This window comes from Coffea arabica, chromosome 7e (genome assembly GCF_036785885.1).
Source record: "Coffea arabica cultivar ET-39 chromosome 7e, Coffea Arabica ET-39 HiFi, whole genome shotgun sequence".
In the NCBI taxonomy this organism is placed as follows: Eukaryota; Viridiplantae; Streptophyta; class Magnoliopsida; order Gentianales; family Rubiaceae; genus Coffea; species Coffea arabica.
This window is the reverse complement of record NC_092323.1, coordinates 17,027,942-17,045,922: the sequence shown is the minus strand read 5'-3', so window position 1 is coordinate 17,045,922 and position 17,981 is coordinate 17,027,942. Positions and strand designations below refer to the sequence as shown.

At 35.1% G+C, this 17,981-nt stretch overlaps 1 protein-coding gene across 9 annotated transcripts; it reads right to left on the bottom strand.

Annotated features, from left to right (window-relative positions):
- Nucleotides 1-5,960: 5,960 nt before the first annotated feature.
- Nucleotides 5,961-15,488, bottom strand: LOC113700649 (pleiotropic drug resistance protein 2-like). 9 transcript variants are annotated; one of them, XM_072059740.1, is made up of 20 exons: nt 15,127-15,488; nt 14,826-14,946; nt 14,348-14,436; nt 14,115-14,199; nt 12,010-12,300; nt 11,846-11,936; nt 10,413-11,313; nt 10,150-10,310; nt 9,890-9,993; nt 9,620-9,776; nt 9,433-9,517; nt 8,875-9,001; nt 8,427-8,759; nt 8,007-8,297; nt 7,840-7,923; nt 7,418-7,551; nt 7,076-7,303; nt 6,768-6,939; nt 6,418-6,672; nt 5,961-6,230 (listed from the first exon to the last, which is right to left on the bottom strand). In XM_072059740.1, the coding sequence occupies exons 1-20, from the start codon at nt 15,486-15,488 to the stop codon at nt 5,961-5,963; spliced, it is 4,341 nt and encodes a 1,446-aa protein (XP_071915841.1). The 9 variants fall into 9 exon arrangements, with proteins under 9 accessions (XP_071915841.1, XP_071915839.1, XP_071915840.1 ...); XM_072059738.1 differs by having other exon boundaries at nt 8,875-9,056; nt 9,437-9,517; XM_072059739.1 differs by having other exon boundaries at nt 8,875-9,008; nt 9,437-9,517.
- Between the last annotated feature and the right edge of the window lie 2,493 nt (nt 15,489-17,981).

Sequence of the window (17,981 nt, the reverse complement as noted above, 5' to 3'; positions counted from 1 at the left end):
AAATATACAATAACTAAAACTTGTGCAACTTAACACGGGAAATATTCGCCCTCCCGCGCAACGCGCAAGCCGTCCCAACTAGTATAATTAGAAACGTGACAGTTTGAATGTTTATTTAATTGTATCTTATAGGTTGAGACTTGAGCCATTTCATTGACAGATATACAATAAACTATAATGCCATGTAATCTTTTGTGTGTGTGTGTGTCTATATATATATATATATATATTAAACTCCATAAAATAAAGGAATAACCAAAGAATTACCAAAAATAACTGTTTACTAGAGTTAGAGATGTATCTTTTGTATTATCATAGCTTCAAAACTTGGTTATGAAGCCAAAAGAAAAAAGATGTTGGCATTATGAAGTCTGTTTGACACAAGAATAGACCATCCATCCTAGTCCACAAGCTCAACCTATAACCTAATTCAATCCTTCTATTGAACCAGAATTTTATTCCGTTGAAATCATCCTGGAAAAACTTATTGCAAACTGGGAGTTTCTTGGTTTTTGCTATTCAAAAATATCATGCAAGAAGACTTTGCCAAAACTATAGAGCCAATAGTGTCGCAGATAGATGTACTAGATTTATTGATTTATGATAAGAAACACCAAGAATTATCCCATCCAAAAATGTCAATAATTTTGTCACAAAGATTGATTCGTACTGAAATCTATTGATATGTCTTCACTACCAAGTTCACTAGTCCAGAAACTAATAGACTACCTCTTGACATATTACTCCATTGAAGGCTACTTTTTTTTTTTTTTGTAATTGAGAGTAAAGAAAAATTTTTAAATTGGATTAACATCGTCAATAATCCCTTCAGTTGCAACATAGAAAAATTATGGGTATACTAGAAATGTTAAAATTGGAATAGTTGGCATTAGGTTTCTATCAATTACTTACTCTTTTGCATATAGAGTTAAACTCATTCACATGAAAGAAACTTGTTATTCATAGTATAAAAATGTTCCGTGCCGTTTAGGTTTAGGGTTTATATACTGTGGCCTATACAAAACATTTTGTAAACCCCATTGAAATTAATTAATGCATAATATTTCGTACAATAATTTGTTTTCTTGGACAGAGTACAATGGTTCATGTTGCAAGAGAAAAAGTATCAAAATGACGTCAGCATCAGAAATATTACAGTGCTCAGATAGTGTACATATATGTGTATGTATATAAGTTTCTACGTACTCTAGTTGAAAGAAGAAAAGAAAAAAAAGGACAAAGACAAGTTAAAAATCATCAATGCAAGCGCAACTAGTTTTGAGCTACTATTCCACTATTTTCAAGGTCTTGTTTGATAATTCAATTCAACATTTAAATTTAATGAGTTCAGATTTTTACATGTTTCGACGCATTTGATAACAAAAAATTGAACATCTGAATTAATTAAGTGGCACTAAATTTTCTAGACAAAACTTGCTTTAAAAAATAACTAATAAACTATTTACTTATCACTTAATATGATATACATGTATCAGATTTAGCACTTAATAATTCACTAATTTAATGGATTCAAATTTCAAATTTCAGATTTCAGTTTTATCAAACTCTCCCATAATGTGTTTATGTGTACAAACCTATTAAATGTAATCTCTTCAGATGTATTTTTTTGTTTTGCTGTAGAAACAGCTTGCCGAGTTTTGGTGGAATTTTCTGTCTTCATAGCTATTAGTTGGATTCTGGGGTTAATTAGACTTCAAATCTTGGCTTCTTGCCATTTTGGCATTAGTAATAGGATTAATCTTGCCTACACTGACATTGTGTCAGCGTTGGATGAATGACAACTATGCAAAAATTGAATTTTAAATTCAACTTTTGCACATATATCATGAATTCAATGATGATATTGTATATAAGATTTACTTTACTCTTGATAATAATTAAATTTGTGGAAGATGACACATGAATTTAAGATTGTTAGACGAGTTTCCGTATTTGCTTTTGTAACGGATGCAACGCATCTGATGTAACTACATTTTTTTTTTTCAGACACAGGGGGTATCCAGGTTTTCGGCCCGACTAATCTCCCTGCGGCCCGAGAAGGGAGGCCCTACCCCCTCGGACGCGGTAGCCCCAGGCAAGACTCGAAACCTGGTAAGCGTGGCCTGAAGAGGCGCTTGCTACCAGAAGAGCTAACCCAGGGAGGGCCATTTGATGTAACTACATGATGACAATTTTTCATGATTATTTACACTAAGGGAAAAATGCACTTTTCATCCTCAAAGTTTGGGTTGTTGACTAATTTCATCCTCAAAGTTTCACCCAAAGCACATTTCATCCTCAAAGTTCCGTAATTTTGGCCAATTAAGGACAATTGATGGGAATTGGCAAATTTATCATTAGAACCAATGGTTTTACCCAACAAAAAATGGGTAAAACCAAATGGAGCCATTTTTTAATGGAACAATAATTTGCAACGGATGAAAAGCTCCATTCTTCTCCTTCTTCCCTCTACCTTTCTGCAACCCCAAAATTTTTTTGCCAATCTCTGGATCTTTAAACCTTTCATCCTTAGAGCATCTGCCAATGGTTTTGAAGTCTCATTTTTGCCTAATGAGGAGCAGAAGTTCTGAAGTCTCCAGTGGTTCATCAACTCCATTCTGCAACTATGGGTTGAGAACAAAAATGAGCACCTGTTGGCGCGGCGAGAATCCGGGAAGAAGATTCCTTGTAAAGAGCAACTGGAGACTTCATTTTTGTTCTCAACCCACAGTTGCAGAATGGAGTTGATGAACCATTGGAAACTTCAGAACTTTTGCTCCTCATTAGGCAAAAATGAGACTTCAGAACCACTGGCAGATGCTCTGAGGATGAAAGGTTTAAAGATCCACAGATTGGCAAAAAAATTTTGGGGTTCCAGAAAGGCAGAGGGAAGAAGGAGAAGAATGGAGCATTTCGTCCATTGCAAATTATTGTTCCGTTAAAAAATGGCTCCATTCGGTTTTATCCATTTTTTATTGGGTAGAGTCGGACTCAAAAGTGGGATTGGAGCTGATAGTAGAAGCAGTGGCCACATCGCCTTACCATAACTTGGTCAGGCAGATAAGAACCATGAAGAATAGAGAATGGTCATGCAAACTGCAACACATCTGGAGGGAAGGAAATAGATGCGCAGACTAGCTAGGAAAGGAAGCAATCCAGCTACAGCTGTCAAATGGATTGATAGAACATCCACCAACAGGACTCAGGGAGCTGTTAGGAGCTGATGTAATTGGGTTAACAGTCCCGCGCTTAGTAACGTGTTAAGAGGCATTTGCCTCTCCTTTGTATCCAAAAAAAAAAAAAAGAGGAGCACCTAGTTATGTAATCTAGACCTTGATAACAGTTAGTTATTAGTATTATATCAATATTTCAGGAACTGGGATACTCATTATTTAGGGATTTTGTTCCACGGGTGGCCCTAGTAGTGGTGCTGGTGGCGGCAGATCCTTTGCAACGCCTGATGGAGGGATAGGTACCCTTTTTGGAAGTCCAGGGAATGCCCTACCTCGGAGTCAAGCAGGTGGCCCTTAGAGGCGGTAGAGGCTCCTTTGTATGACCCGATGGAGGGATGGGCACCCCTTGAAAGCCTGGAAAACACCTTATTCGGGGGCAGAGTATATGGCTCAAAACTCAACTCTTGTCTGCTTGCCACTATGGAGTTGAAGAGGATGAAAACAAGAAAAGAGAGCAAAAGTATGTGCCATAAAAGATGCACACTTTGTGAGGAAGAGATTAAGATTCTACTTGATAACTCAATTTAGCACCTAAATTTAATGGTCAGATCTTAACATGTTCAAACGTGTTTGATAACCAAAAATAGAACATCTGAATTAATTAATTATCACCGAATTTTTTACTCAAAACTTGCTCCAAAAATAAGTAATAAGCTATTCACTTATCACTTAATGTGATATATACTTAAATATATCAAATCTAGTACTTAAAAATTTAGTAATTTAATGGATTTAGACTTCAGATTTCAGATTTTAACTTTTAATTTTCAAATTTCAATTTTATCAACCGCACCCTAAAGAGTCCATTGGGAACCTTTATTTTTTTCTTTTTTTTTTTGGGATGATCAATAAGAGAGCTTAGCATATACACACACACACACACAAACATATGAAGACAAGGATTCAATTAGATGCTTTTTTTGCTTTCATGGTAAGTCAATTATTATGCGTTTTGTAGATACACATTTGAAAAATATTTTCATTATTATTTTCCAGAAAATGAAGGTAAAACATATTTTGTAGTAGTTTCATATCCCATTCATAGGACTAGAAATGAACATTTAAATAAGTTAAATAAGTATGTTTAGCAATGCAGGCCCAATTTTTTGTAATTGAACATTGAATTAAAGGTAATGTTGAAAATAAAAAAAAAATTAAATGAGATTCAACTAATATATTAAGATAGATTCTAGAAAGAAAATATGTTCTCCATGTATTTTAAACCAAGATTTTGAAGGGATTGATAAAAATAATTGTCCTAAAATTGAGTAGAAAATCAATTAACAATTGTTTCCCGTTGGTAATATTTAATTTTAGGGCAAATTCCACTTTACCCCCCTGTGGTTTAATTTTTTTTACATAACCCCCCCTGTGATTTTAAAAGCTATACATAACCTACTCATGTTTTGGATTAAAGTGTCAAAGTGACAGAAATGATTATCCGTAACGGAGTTATCTAAAATGTCAAAAATACCCTTATATAAAGTTGAAAATTATTTATTAACCAAGGGGGATTTTATGTATATTTTGAAAACCATAAGGGAGTTATATGGTAAAATATAAAAATCATACAGGGTTAGTGCATCATATATTTATAAGGGTAATTTCGACATTTTTAAAAATTCCTTTAAGAATGACTATTTTCATCACTTTGACACTTTAATCCAAACCATGAATGCGTTATGTATAGTTTTTGAAACTATAGAGGAGTTATGTAAAAAAACACTAAACCACAGGGGGTAAAGTGGAATTTGCCCTTAATTTTATGATTTGGCTAATGAGCTTAAGCTTGTTTTCTAGGTTGATTACATTTGTTACCACTTTATGGGCTTCATCTAGGCTTTAACCAGATGGACCACAATGTAAGGTGAATTTTACACGAGCAGTCCAGCTATTCCAGAAAAAAATTTCACAAAATTGTTAAATTGCTTATTGTTTACGTGTTTATTTTTTTTTTAAAGAAGAAAACAACGTCAGATTGGAAATGCATGCTTTGCAGGGAAATTGAATGCCTGAATTTTTTCTTATAAATGAGTACTACAACGAAATAAACTTGATACTTATTTTTCTAAGAAGGAAAAGAATTGCTAAAAGGTGAAACAACACAAGGAGATTGATAAACCTGCTACTCATATTATTTATGAAAAAAGACTTGCCACTAAAAGTTTTTTCTTTTTTGGTAATAAAAAGTTTGGATAAGTTCCGCTCTAATCATCATCACGAATCAAGGCATGTCTCCAAAACCACAAGTCTCTTGTAGAAGTTTTTACAGATCGCCCACCAATACAACATTCACATCGACAATGGGATTCAAACACACGATTTTTTGTAGAAAAGTATTTCGTTCTTGCTAACTGAGCCAACTTGTGTTAGCTTGCTACTAAAAGTTGCATGCACATAACTATTAAGTGGTCATTTTCTGAGGGACAATAATGTCTCAGGTTCTATTACAGATCCTACTCCCAAATTTTTATTCTCTTAACTTTCATCATTATCATACCAATCGTCTTCTTAGGTTAAAAGAAAACCAAAACGACTAGGTCAGTTGAAGTGCATCTTAGATTACAGTTCGAATTTTATGATGGACTCACCCCTCTGATTCGTATGCTAGCTTTTAACCTGTGCCCGTAGGGCACAAAAGTAACAGAAAACCAATAAATATAACGAAAAGATGACGTGAAAGATAGCTACTCCTATCTGCTTAGCCAAAAACTACTGGAGGGTTTCTCATCTCCTTTGGAAATTGAGAAACTTGATGCCATAGGCAAAGACCAAGAAGAATAGGAGGACCCAACCAAGGTGGGCAAAAACCACTGGAATGAGGAAATCATGGTCATAGCCCAAGTTATCCTTGAGGAATTTGTTGATTGGCATTGTGCTTTTATCAGAGAGTTCAATGTCTTTGGTCCTGTCACCAAGTTGTGATGCAAAAATACCATAAATTGACCATGCAACTGGAGAGCACCAGTAGTACCACCTCCACCAAACTGGGATAAGCTGCAAAACATTCAACTTCAAAATTAATGGTGGCATACTTGCTAAGTTAAAAAATTCTACCCATGAGTGGAGTGAATTTGGTGAAATGATCGATCGAAAAACTCAAGAAGAGAAATTATTGATTTTCCAAAATCAGAATTTTTAATCAAGCGAAATAATCAATTGAAAACAAGGCCTGTATACGTACGGGACGTGGGATGAGGAAACCAGAGAACAGATTCCAGAAATTCAAGAAGAATGACATGACAATTGCAGCAATTTGTTGGCCAGGAGTTAGCGCGATAACCATCATCCCGTACATTGAGAAGTAGGTGTAACACATGAAGATGAAATAGTAGAAATAGAAGAACTTCTGGCCAGTCCACTGGAATCCAATCATGGAGTATAAAAGAAGTGTATATACTAGAGTCTGAATTGCAACATAAATAGTTTCTATTGCAACCTGCAATGATGAGATACACAAGTATATAAGTTAGAACTAAAAAATTCTAGATGATAGCTGCTTAGCAAAACATGAATGTCATAAGCTTGTCTCACCTGAGCAAACGCGTAAGGCAACTCTGAATACATTCCTGCTGCTCTTTCACGGTAAAAAACTGTTCTTTCAATTGCTACAACAGATTGCACTGCAGAAGCATTGGTAGCTCCGAGGAAAAGAACAGCAGCATAAATAGCTCCCAGTAAATTAATTAAGTCTTGCTGCTTAAATCTGTTAACAGATAAATAAAATACTTGAACCTGATATTAGCAGAATGCAACTGAATTGACTGGACTTTATCATCATGCAACAGGTTACGGATTTGAAAGTTTGCTATGCTGATGAAATAAGGAGAAGTTGTACTTACATTACATTTCCTTTGTCCCAAAAGATAACACCAAATATAAGTCCGAAGACAACTGTCATGAAGAATCTGATGGCATTATACTGTGAATTCCTCCAGTATGACCAGTTGTGTTTCCAAAAACAAGCCTTGCATTGAACTAAAAAGGACTGAGAGTACCGAGTAGGAAAATGTAGGTCCTTGGAACCTGGTACAGGGGTGCTTAGTTCCTTTATTAGCTCCTGATTTCTCCTGGAAACGTGAATCAAGAAAGAAGTCAAGAATCTTAGAGAATATATGGAGAGACAGATGCTACTTTCTTGAGGAATTTGTGCAGAAAACTCTGTGACTTTTATGTTCTTTTACCTGTAAAGTTCAGAGTTGGCATATATTACTGCAAAATCAACCTCAAGTTGGGCCTCCATTGCAGAGGTGCTGACATCCAACATCCAGGTAGCCGGATTATAGCCCTCTTTTATCTTGGGAACGCCTGGTATAACCTGCAAGTTGATAAGATTTAAATTTAGGAGAACATTGTATTCTTATCCTCTCCTCAGGGCTCAGGCTTTAAGAGCCACATTATGAGACATTTTGAATGGGGACTGTATGCCCAACATGCTGATATCTGAATAAGCAGAAACAAGTCTGAGATTGTCTACTACACAGTTTCTATTCCAGAGATGTTGCACTCTAGGTAGTAATTATGGTGTCAGGATGAAATTTAACAACTGCTGGAGAAGAGTGAAGGCACCAAGCAAGCAATAATATGATTAAATGAGAAACCTCACCTCGAAATATTTGATAAGCTCGTGAGAATGGGGACCAAGCGGTCCTGCATATATCACTTGTCCTCCTCTCTTCATCAACAGCAGCTGAAGATAAAAGAAAGATTTTAGTACAAGTTGGAGTGCATTAGATAAGGATCAAGTGTGATGAGTATGAAAATTGAGCAAACCTCATCAAAAGCTTCAAAAATATCTATGCTTGGCTGGTGAATTGTGCACACCACAGTTCGACCTGTATTCACAGTGTTTCTAACTGTACGCATTACAACTGCAGCAGCTCTGGCATCAAGTCCTGAAGTGGGCTCATCCATAAAGATGATGGAAGGATTAGCAACTAATTCAACAGCAATAGTAAGTCTCTTTCTCTGCTCAGTTGAAAGACCGTCAACTCCTGGAAGTCCAACAAGAGCATTCCTCAAAGGATTAAGCTCAACCAAGTCCATGACTTCTTCTACAAACATCTGCAGTAATAAAGGCAAATGAAAATTATAACGTAAAAGCATGATTGATTTCTAGGCAGAAAGAGTAATGCATAAAATGTATCAAATGATTGAAGGTCATGATTGCATTGATCAGGCTCAGGATCTTGCCTTTCGGGTTTCTGTATTCACATCAGAAGCAAGCCGTAACCAGGCTGAGTAAAGAAGCGATTCATAAACAGTTACATAAGGCGAATGGATATCATTCTGTTCACAATAACCGCTAACTCGGGCAAAAGTTTCTTGGTTTTTTGGGTAGCCTGAAATGCTTATGCTTCCTTCAATATACCCTCCAGTCTTTCTACCTGCTAAGACATCCATTAATGTGGTCTTTCCAGCACCACTGACACCAACCAATGCAGTCAGAATGCTAGGCCTGAAAGCACCACTAATATCTCTCAGTAGCTGCAATCGTTCTTCATCAACCCCTTGTGTCTTCATTTCCTGATATCAGCCAAATGTCCAAATAAAAATGCAAGTTCAGAGAATGCACAAGAATCTAGAAACGAGATTTTGCATTGTCTCTTCAAAGTTCAAGTCGAGGATGAATAGCACTCACTGCAGGCATGTCCACATAGTAATTCACATGATTGAATGCAAGGGAAAGCGGCTGGAAAGGCAAAACCATTCCTCTAGCTGTTTGGATGCTTGTTTCACTAACGATTGAGTTTCCATTTTCCTGAGCACTTCTTACTGCCAGTTGAACACCTGTAGTAATGACAGCATATAACAAAAGCTTTTCTGTCTTAAAGTGTGTAGAGCAGATGAAAGCCTTTAAAAATAAGATGTCAACTAATGTTGCGAACAAAAGAAAGTCTCCTAAAACTAATTGCTTGTTGAACTTCAAATCAGGTAACTCATGCCAATATCAGTATACACTTACCACCAAATCCCAGAATTGCTATTACCTTTTTTTTTTTTTTTAAATGTACTAATAGGATATTGCAGAGAGAATTGGCAGTTATCTTCTGACTAAGTTCTATTAAACTTTACATTGGATTTTGGAAAAAATGCATATATCACGTTTCAAACCTTGTCAAAACTCATTTTTATCAAGGGACGCAGAAGGATTTATCTTTGAGTTGCATATGCAAAAAGCTGGAGTTGAATAGACCACAAACCTCCAGGATTTGATGCTACTTGCCGTCTATCCTTGTTTTGCTCATCATCCTCAAGAATAACAGCTTTATTATCTCCTAGAGCTGACATTAGGTTGACACCACGGAATTAAGACATAGACTTCTTACTATATAGTATATTAGAAACCAAAATAGCAAGATAACAAGGTTGTATGTTGGGCTTACGCTTTAAAAATGTCAATGCTCCAATAAAAAGAACATTGAACAGCAGAGAAAATGCAAAAAGAGCTCCTACACCAATCCAGTACCAGGTTTCCGTGAAAAATAGACCTCTGTCCTTAAGAATGGTCTTTCCAACTGTAGGTTCTGAGCCATTGCTGGGCTGTAAAACCAAAGTCAAGAACCATTACTAGAATTAATATCTGGCACTCAAGAGTTAGGCAGTGCTTTGTAAGAAAACGTCAAATTTCAGCGCAAATTCTTAGGAGATATTACCTTGCTCCATCTTTCAGCAAGAAATTCATTGATGGCAATGGCATTTTGTCCATACATCATTGGAGAAACATAGTAACCCCATATCATCCAATCCTTGATGTCATCTGTGAAATTAAAGAGGCACAATAAAATATATTAGTAATTCAAATATATAGTGAAGAAATATAAGTGTTCGACCATTTTTTTTTTTTTTTTTGCTACTAGATATAAACAATCAATTGTAGCAAGAAATTTGTGCCAGGTATAAATTGTTTTTTCACCTTTCGCAATAATGTATCCTCCTAGCACAAATACCACTAACAGGGTGAAGGTTCCAAGGGTGTTTGCCACAACTTCTACTCTCCCAGCTGCTGCAATAAAGCGAAACAAAGAGAGAGCCATATGATGTATGCTGATAAATGCCAAGAGCTGTTTGAAGAACCTGAAAAGTTGGGGATACAAACAGGAGAAAAGCTGTATTATTAGATAACTACCACAGAAATGACATTAAAGCTTCAAATAAATGATGTGAACTTGAAGTTACCTAATAGCAGAAGGAGCAAATCCAACGGAGTAATATGTCAAAAGAATCCATATTAAGGACTCCATCACTGAAATGGGAATACGTAGGACCCAAATTGGTACTGCAAAGGCCCATGCTGGGTAGAATAGACTTTCCCTCTGCTTAAAAAACACAGGAAGCCTAGCAACTGTCATTGGTAGCTCTGCCATTCCATTGAACATCACATTGATAAGACTGAAGTATAATGCTCCCCAAAACTTAGCAGCATTATCAATTTGACCAGTTTTCATTTCAGTTCTTAAAAACACTGTCAGGGTAATTACTGCCATGACGGTTATCTGTGTCGTTTTAAATATGTAAACAAAAGAACTCCGCTTCATGAGCAGCCATTCACGTGTGAAGCATGCCCTGAAGAGCTCCCAATTTGAAATTCCATACTGCTGTGTCACCAATGCAGCAGGGTGGGTTCTGGTCTTATCATAAGCAACTCTAAGGTCTATTGTGAGCTGCTGTCCTATGTGAAAAGAACTGAAGGCATTCGCAAAATCCTTTGGAGAGATATATGAATAAGGCTGGTTATTTTTGAACCAATACTGCTGTTGGTCCTTCTTTGAGGTAACCTCTTGAAGAAAGTCTGCAATCCCTTTCCTTTCGGGGCATCTAAATCCCATGTATTCAAAGAACTCAAGAATGTTCTCACGCGGTCCTTGGTAGACAATCCAACCATCGGAAAGCAGGATAACATCATCAAAAAGCTCAAATGTCTCTGGTGCTGGCTGTAAGAGAGAGATAACCATAGTTACATCATTAATGTGAACCATTTGTCTCATGAACTTGACTATTTGGAAAGTCGTGGAACTGTCCAGTCCTGTTGATATTTCATCCATGAAAAATGCTTTTGCTGGTCCTACCAACATTTCACCTGCATTTGGCACAATTACGATTTTAGTCCAGTTGACACCATGGTTCAAAGTCGCGGTCGCGGCTTGGACCGTTCCACATTGGTCTCGGCATATCGGTCGCGGTCTCAGCGAGACGTGAAATTTTAAAATATTTAATATTCTAAAAATTATAAAAAATATGATAAATAAAAATAATTAAAAATTAGTAAAAATAATAAAAATTCAAGTTGACTCGGGATGATTCGGAGTGACTCGGCCGTTTCAACCCTTCACGGTGACGTTTCGGCCTGTCACGTATCTCGGAAATGTTTCGTCGCGGTCTCGTCTCGGGCTAGGCCGAGACGTCTCGGTCTCGGCCGAGTCTTCGAACCATCACACATAAATTCCAAGAGTGCAGTGGGATAACTGAGCTTTAATTCATGAGAACCGGAAAGAGGATAAGCAAGTTTACCTGACTGTTTTATGTCATTACGAATACAGACAGTATCTTTTACTTCACAGTGTAAAGCAAACTTAATTACCAATTCTGTATAAGCTTAAATTCACACATACCTGTAGTGACACGTTTCTTTTGCCCTCCAGAAATGCCTCTTCTCATGTCATCTCCCACCATAATATCAGCACAAATATCCAATCCAAGAATCTGTTGGAACATTAGCAACATATTTAGTCTTGTCCAATATGCAGAAAGCTAAATCTGCGCAGAAGCAACAGACCTTCAGCACATAATCAGTGATCAAGCTGGTTTCTAATCCCATCATGGCCGTGGCTTTCATGAATGCATCAATCTCAGGATCTGGTTTAATACCTGCTTCTCTCTCTCTTCTTGACAACTCCACTAGCATATCATATCGGGTTCCTACTCCCAAGCATCTACCAGCAAAATCCAGTGTCTCCCGAACTGTCATTTCACCGTAATGAAGATCGTGCTGGCTAATATAAGCACTTGTCCTCTGAGGAACAAATTCATGAAATTCGTGGCCACAGTAGGTGATTTTTCCTGAAACCTGTTGGTGTACTTAAATCAGCAACTCATCAAGAATGAAAGCTTATCACTCTTGATCTAATCAAGACCTCAAAAGATACAAACAGAACAAGACAGAATATTGCATGAGGGATGTGGTTAGTTGAGGGTGAAAGCACCGTATGTTAGCTCTAGTTTATAGCAAACTAATCATTACTATCTAAAAAGTACCATGAGTCTTGGTACTTTGGAGTGTAAGTGTAAGTATTCTTGTAATCTTAGGTTTTGTTATTTCAGTTATACCCTTATTAATTAATGATTGGAGTTTCAGATTATGCTCTTCTTAATTTATTATGATGATTAAAATTCATTGTATCACATCTACTGATTTAGAAGAAAATAATAGTTGATGATAAGCATTAGAGACTGAGCATGATTTGACCTTAGTTTTTTATTTTGTCCAAAATACCATTCTCCCTAATAACCCTAATAATTAGATTTATTACATTTTAATAATACAATAATTGAAGTAGTTGGGAGAACATTGTAACCTTAATTAAATTTGAATTATGAAGACAATAAACAAACTATAACACTCCAAACCAATGTGCCTTTTTGCATTCTATTTTCAGTTTTTTTGTTTCAATTAAAAAATATTAATTAGTCATAGCCTACTTAACTTTTTAAATCTTCAAAAATATTACTATTGATACCAAAACCAGGTGCTCTTATGACAATAGAATCTTTGTCATTTGTGCTTTAAGTTAGATTCTGTCCAAAAAATAAAAAATAAAAGAAGACAAAAGCAAAAAATGAAAGACTCGATTACATCTACCACTGAAATTTCAATTTTCAAAAAATGGAACAGTAGGACGGAAAAAATTTATATTTGGTGAATCATTTATATTCCATTGTTAACACAAATAACATACAAAATAATACAAAGAGTTCAATTTCAAAGAATATACATCTCTTTACTTTTTAAAAAATAGTGTATATAACTTCATACTAAAGAATTGCAAATTTAACTTACGTAACATGAAAACTAATAATGGTAAAGCATGCAACTAATATTTATGCAAACAATCATATTTATTTTATTTTATTTTATTCTTTGCCCTCCTACCTCTTCCCACACCGTTTCTATCCCTAACTGCCACGCACAGGGTTCCAATTCGGAACTGGAAAGAACTCTAAGAACCCTACCTTAGCCACTAAGCCAGCCCCAGTGATTGACAAACAATTAACTTTTGCTTAGCGTGCAAATTTAGTTCATCCAACTCTAAAAGAAAAATTGTTCATGTGTCTAATTAAAAGTCATACAATTTTAGTGGTATTATCATAATTTGTTTGTCATGGAGAAAAAACAAATTAAGTAATTAGAAGTATCAATATTATACATACCATTCAAAATATTGATACTTTTGTCAAATCATTTCATATTTGGTCAAATCTTTATTTTTTTTAAATGTTAATTATTTCATCTTTTTTAATTAATTGCCCTTAAAACTATTATTTTAAATTGAAAGAGACCGAATGTATCCTCATTTGTTAAAAAGTTTCTAGAGGTTTTATATGAATTTGTAGACATAACATGTTGTGATCTTTTTCTTTTCTTTTTTTTTTTTGCTTTTAAAATAATGGTTTTAAGGATAATTAATTAAAGAAGTAAAATATTAAATATTAAATATTAAATTTGTTAAAATAATTTTCACAAATAAATTTTAATGTATAAGAAACATTATATTTTATGATATTATAATCACGTGCAAAGCATGTGACCTATTACTAGTCAACCTCAGAAAGGTAAACATTTTTATCATAACAGGTTACTAAAACAAAGGCGGAGTAAGATACTCTGAGATCATCATCAGCTTTGCCTGCCAGTGCTTTTAGCAAGGTTGTTTTTCCTGAACCTGGAGGCCCAAGAAGCAGTGTCATCCTGAAGATCAGCAAGGATCAAGAATAAGTACGTACATGAATTCTAAAACCAAAATCTAAAGTACAAAATGACAATAATACCAAGGAGCTAGGCACTTTTGAATTGTCAAAGTGAAATCAACTCAAAATAGAGACATTCAGGAGCACACCTTGATGGTCTGACAATCCCATTCACGTCTTGAAGTATTTTAACTATCCTTTTCTTTGATGGAGAAAGTCCAATCAACCCTAACGCAGCCTATTTAAGTGCAACAATGAAGGCTAAATAATTTTCCAGAACAATGATATAAATATCAAAGATCAGAAGAAAGCAACATGTAGGAAAAGAATCAGAAAAGGATGCTTAATTATAGAAACCTGAATGTTTAAGCTCAATCTCCCTAAACTATTTCTTTACGTTTCCTTCAAGATAAAATTAAACAAGGACATCAAAACTGTTTTCTCTCATCTAGTTCTCTCACAAAGAAAATCCAATTAAATACTCAACATTATAGATTAAAGAATCCGTATTAGCGAAATCCAGGAGAGGAAGATTCAGAAAACCATCTAGATGTGCAATTATACTCAATTTCAAATTGAGAAAAGAGCTATCAGCAACCATGGGAAGAACAAAACTCAGTTCTATACCTCCAGTGTGTTCAGGGTGGAGTTCCACAGAGTTGGAAGTGCTCGTGTGCCAACATATGCATCTCCCTCAATAGATAAATTTTGGAACCTCACTTCAATCTTTGGAATCTCAATTCCGACCCTGTGTCCCAAAAAACCAGGAAAAAAAATGAATCTACACATTCGACATAACTGTCAAAAAAACCTTCATAGAAAAACATCAAAAACAGAAGGAATATCAAAGTTTGAAGTCCAAATTCGGTTAATCCTACAATTTTTTGACAGTAATCAAATAAGTAATAGCAACACAGAGAGAATTCACCTGTCAGTTCGATCTCGGAGTCTCCTAAGCAACTTCTCATTATCATTTTCAACAACCTTAAGAATACTCTCCATCAACAGCTTCTTATCCTCAGCACCAATTTTAGTAACATCGATCTCATTTGAGATCATTTTTCCATTACTAACAACCTGCTTAAACATCCCTTTTCTCATCCTATCATAAGTAGGCAGCCTCTCAATGGCAGCCCACTTGAGCTCCTCCTCTTCATCGACCACCATTTCCCTCCTGTTACTACTAAACACATCTGGTGGACCTTGCAATATCTCCCTCACACTCTGTGACCTCCAACTTCTCCCACTACTCATCGCCCGTGACAAACCATTCCCTGCAAAATTAGCCATTCTTCCCACCACCCCTTTTTTCCTACTACGTCAGAACTATACAAAATACAAATAAAACTGCAGTTTCAAGTTTCCAAACGACTACAGTCTACCAGATTGCAGAAAGCTAAATAATATTCTTCAATGTGCATGTGCATGTGTGTTTTTTCCCCTTCTTTCAAAAAAATGAATGCAGTGACTCTTGATTTTTGTTTTGTCACAGATTCTCTAGCCAACCCTTTTGAGGAAAAGAGAAACTATAACCCAAGCTTACAGATATTTTTGTGTTTAAGAATGGTATATATATACAATCAGACAGTCAATCCCAGGTGTTAATTGCTTAGCAAGCAAGAAATTTCTTGCTTCTGGGTGATATTTTATTCCTACATTTTTGTGAAGAACTACGAAGGATTTCTTCCAATGTTTGTATTCTCACAACTTTCTGGCAGCTCATTTTGGAAAAAAAGGAAATTGGGAAAAGTATATATAGACTATAACTAGATAGTCAATACGAGGTGATACCACCAAGTAAGAAAATTAAGCAACAAATTTTCTTCTTCTAGATGGTTTTCACTATTCAGCTTTGTTTTTTCCTCTTTTTCCCCCATACATTTGCCTGAAGACTTTCATTTTTTTAAGGGTTATTTATAATTTATCCCCCTCAAGTATTCCTTGCCTCTCACCTTATTCCTTAACATTTATTTTCTGTTAATTAACCTCCTGCTAAGTTTTACATTTTCTTCTTTCTTTTCACAGTGAAGTTTAACCCGTGATTCAATTTTAGTTACTCTAATTGATGATGGTAAAATGTCACATTAGAGGAGTAGATATATTAGTAAAAAACTGCTCACAATTGATTATCTAGAAAAATGGTAAAGAAAGGATCGTAATAAGCACAAATCCGTTGGAGGAAAAACAAGACAAAAAGATGTCCAGATGACTTAAATTGTCTAATTATAAAGAAATAGGACATATTTTTTTAATTTCTTAAATTGGAGAATGGATGACTTTGATTTGTAATTGACCAATTATAAATAAGTATTAACCGTTATAAGAAAAGAAATTTTTTTCATTTTTATAAGTGAGAGAATTGACATTCTAAATTTTTTGTTAGGACAAAACATTACACATAAAAGAGAAGCAAATTAATGTATGATCTCTACATGTAAGGATACAAAAGTTCACATAAAATGCACTAAACATTTTAACTTTCGCAAATAAAAATGTTTTTAAAAAGAAATTAATGGATATAAATTGTTTTGTTTGCTTAAAATAGAAATTTGAAAGATAAATCTACTTTGGAAAAAAGAGAAGAGAGAGTAAAACAAAAAAATCAGCATAATAAAGGGATAATTTTGCTTTGTAGAAGTTTAAGTAATACAGAAAAAAAAAAAAAAAAAAGGGTTAGAGAGTACAGAGAGAATTAAGGTATACGTTAGGGAAATAATTTATAATTATACCTTTTTCTTTGATGAGTATCTAGATGTTTGAAGCTCTTATTAAAAAAAGAGACAGAGAGAGATTTGAAGTTGAAAAAATAAATGCTTTTTTTTTCAGTGAATATCTAGATGTTTGAAGCTCTCATTAAAAAAAGAAAAAAAGAGAGATTTGAAGCTGAATAAATAACAGCTTGTTCAACCAGTTGAATTTCGGCAAGTGAAAACGAGGGCAATATTTGAAGTTAAAAAAGAGCCCACAGGGAGACCCTTTATTGATGATGTGGGCTGGTTGTAATTACAGAATAAGAATGAATGGTCTTGATTATGGGGTGTAGGGGAATATTATGGGCTGAATATCAAAATTGAGGTTATTTGAATAAACCAAAAAAAAAAAAAAAAATTCAACCTAACCCACCTGAGTTAGCACTTAGCCACCAAGGAGGGTCCCTCCCTAGGTGTAGTTCAGGGGTTCGAAGTCCTCAGTTTGCATTTTAATCTAAGATGTTTTGAAATTTTGCTAATAGATGCATAACGTATCAATATGCATATTTGAAAGTGGTTCAATTTCCTTTAAGTTTTCAATGAATTTTTTAGGTCTACTTTTTTCTTTTTTAATATAATGTAAAAATAGAAGTTGGCGTAGATTAAAAATTGTCGTATCGATAAAATTATAAAGCAAAGAAAGTCAGAGAAAGAGGCCTGACTGGTTATTCTTTCTGACAAAGTTGGAGGAGAAGCTTACATGTACAAGAAGGGGGGGACTACCGTTCCACAATTTGACCATAATATTGTACAGGTAGTTGTATATGTTGCAAGTGAATCTAGTGTTACATTGTGTCATAATCATTTGAATGTCATCTTTCAACGGATTGAGGTTAGGTATAATTTCAGAAACTTCCTCTAAGGTTTCTGCTAATATCACTTAGTATTTTTAAAGTTTTAAAGATATACTCACCTTCCCTTCAAGATCACTGGCCGTCACACTTAGCACTGTTGAAGTTCTGACAATATCACTTACCTCTCTTATGGAACCACTAATCATCGTCACATTATATAAAGGGATAAAATTACCCTC

Coding starts and splice junctions, on each gene's coding strand:
- LOC113700649 (XM_072059738.1), bottom strand. CDS start 15,488: ATGGCTAATTTTGCAGGGAATGGTTTGTCACGGGCGATGAGTAGTGGG. Junction 14,437..14,825: donor CCACCCTGAACACACTGGAG/GTATAGAACTGA, acceptor GCACTTAAATAG/GCTGCGTTAGGGTTGATTGG. Junction 14,200..14,347: donor GGGATTGTCAGACCATCAAG/GTGTGCTCCTGA, acceptor GCTGATCTTCAG/GATGACACTGCTTCTTGGGC.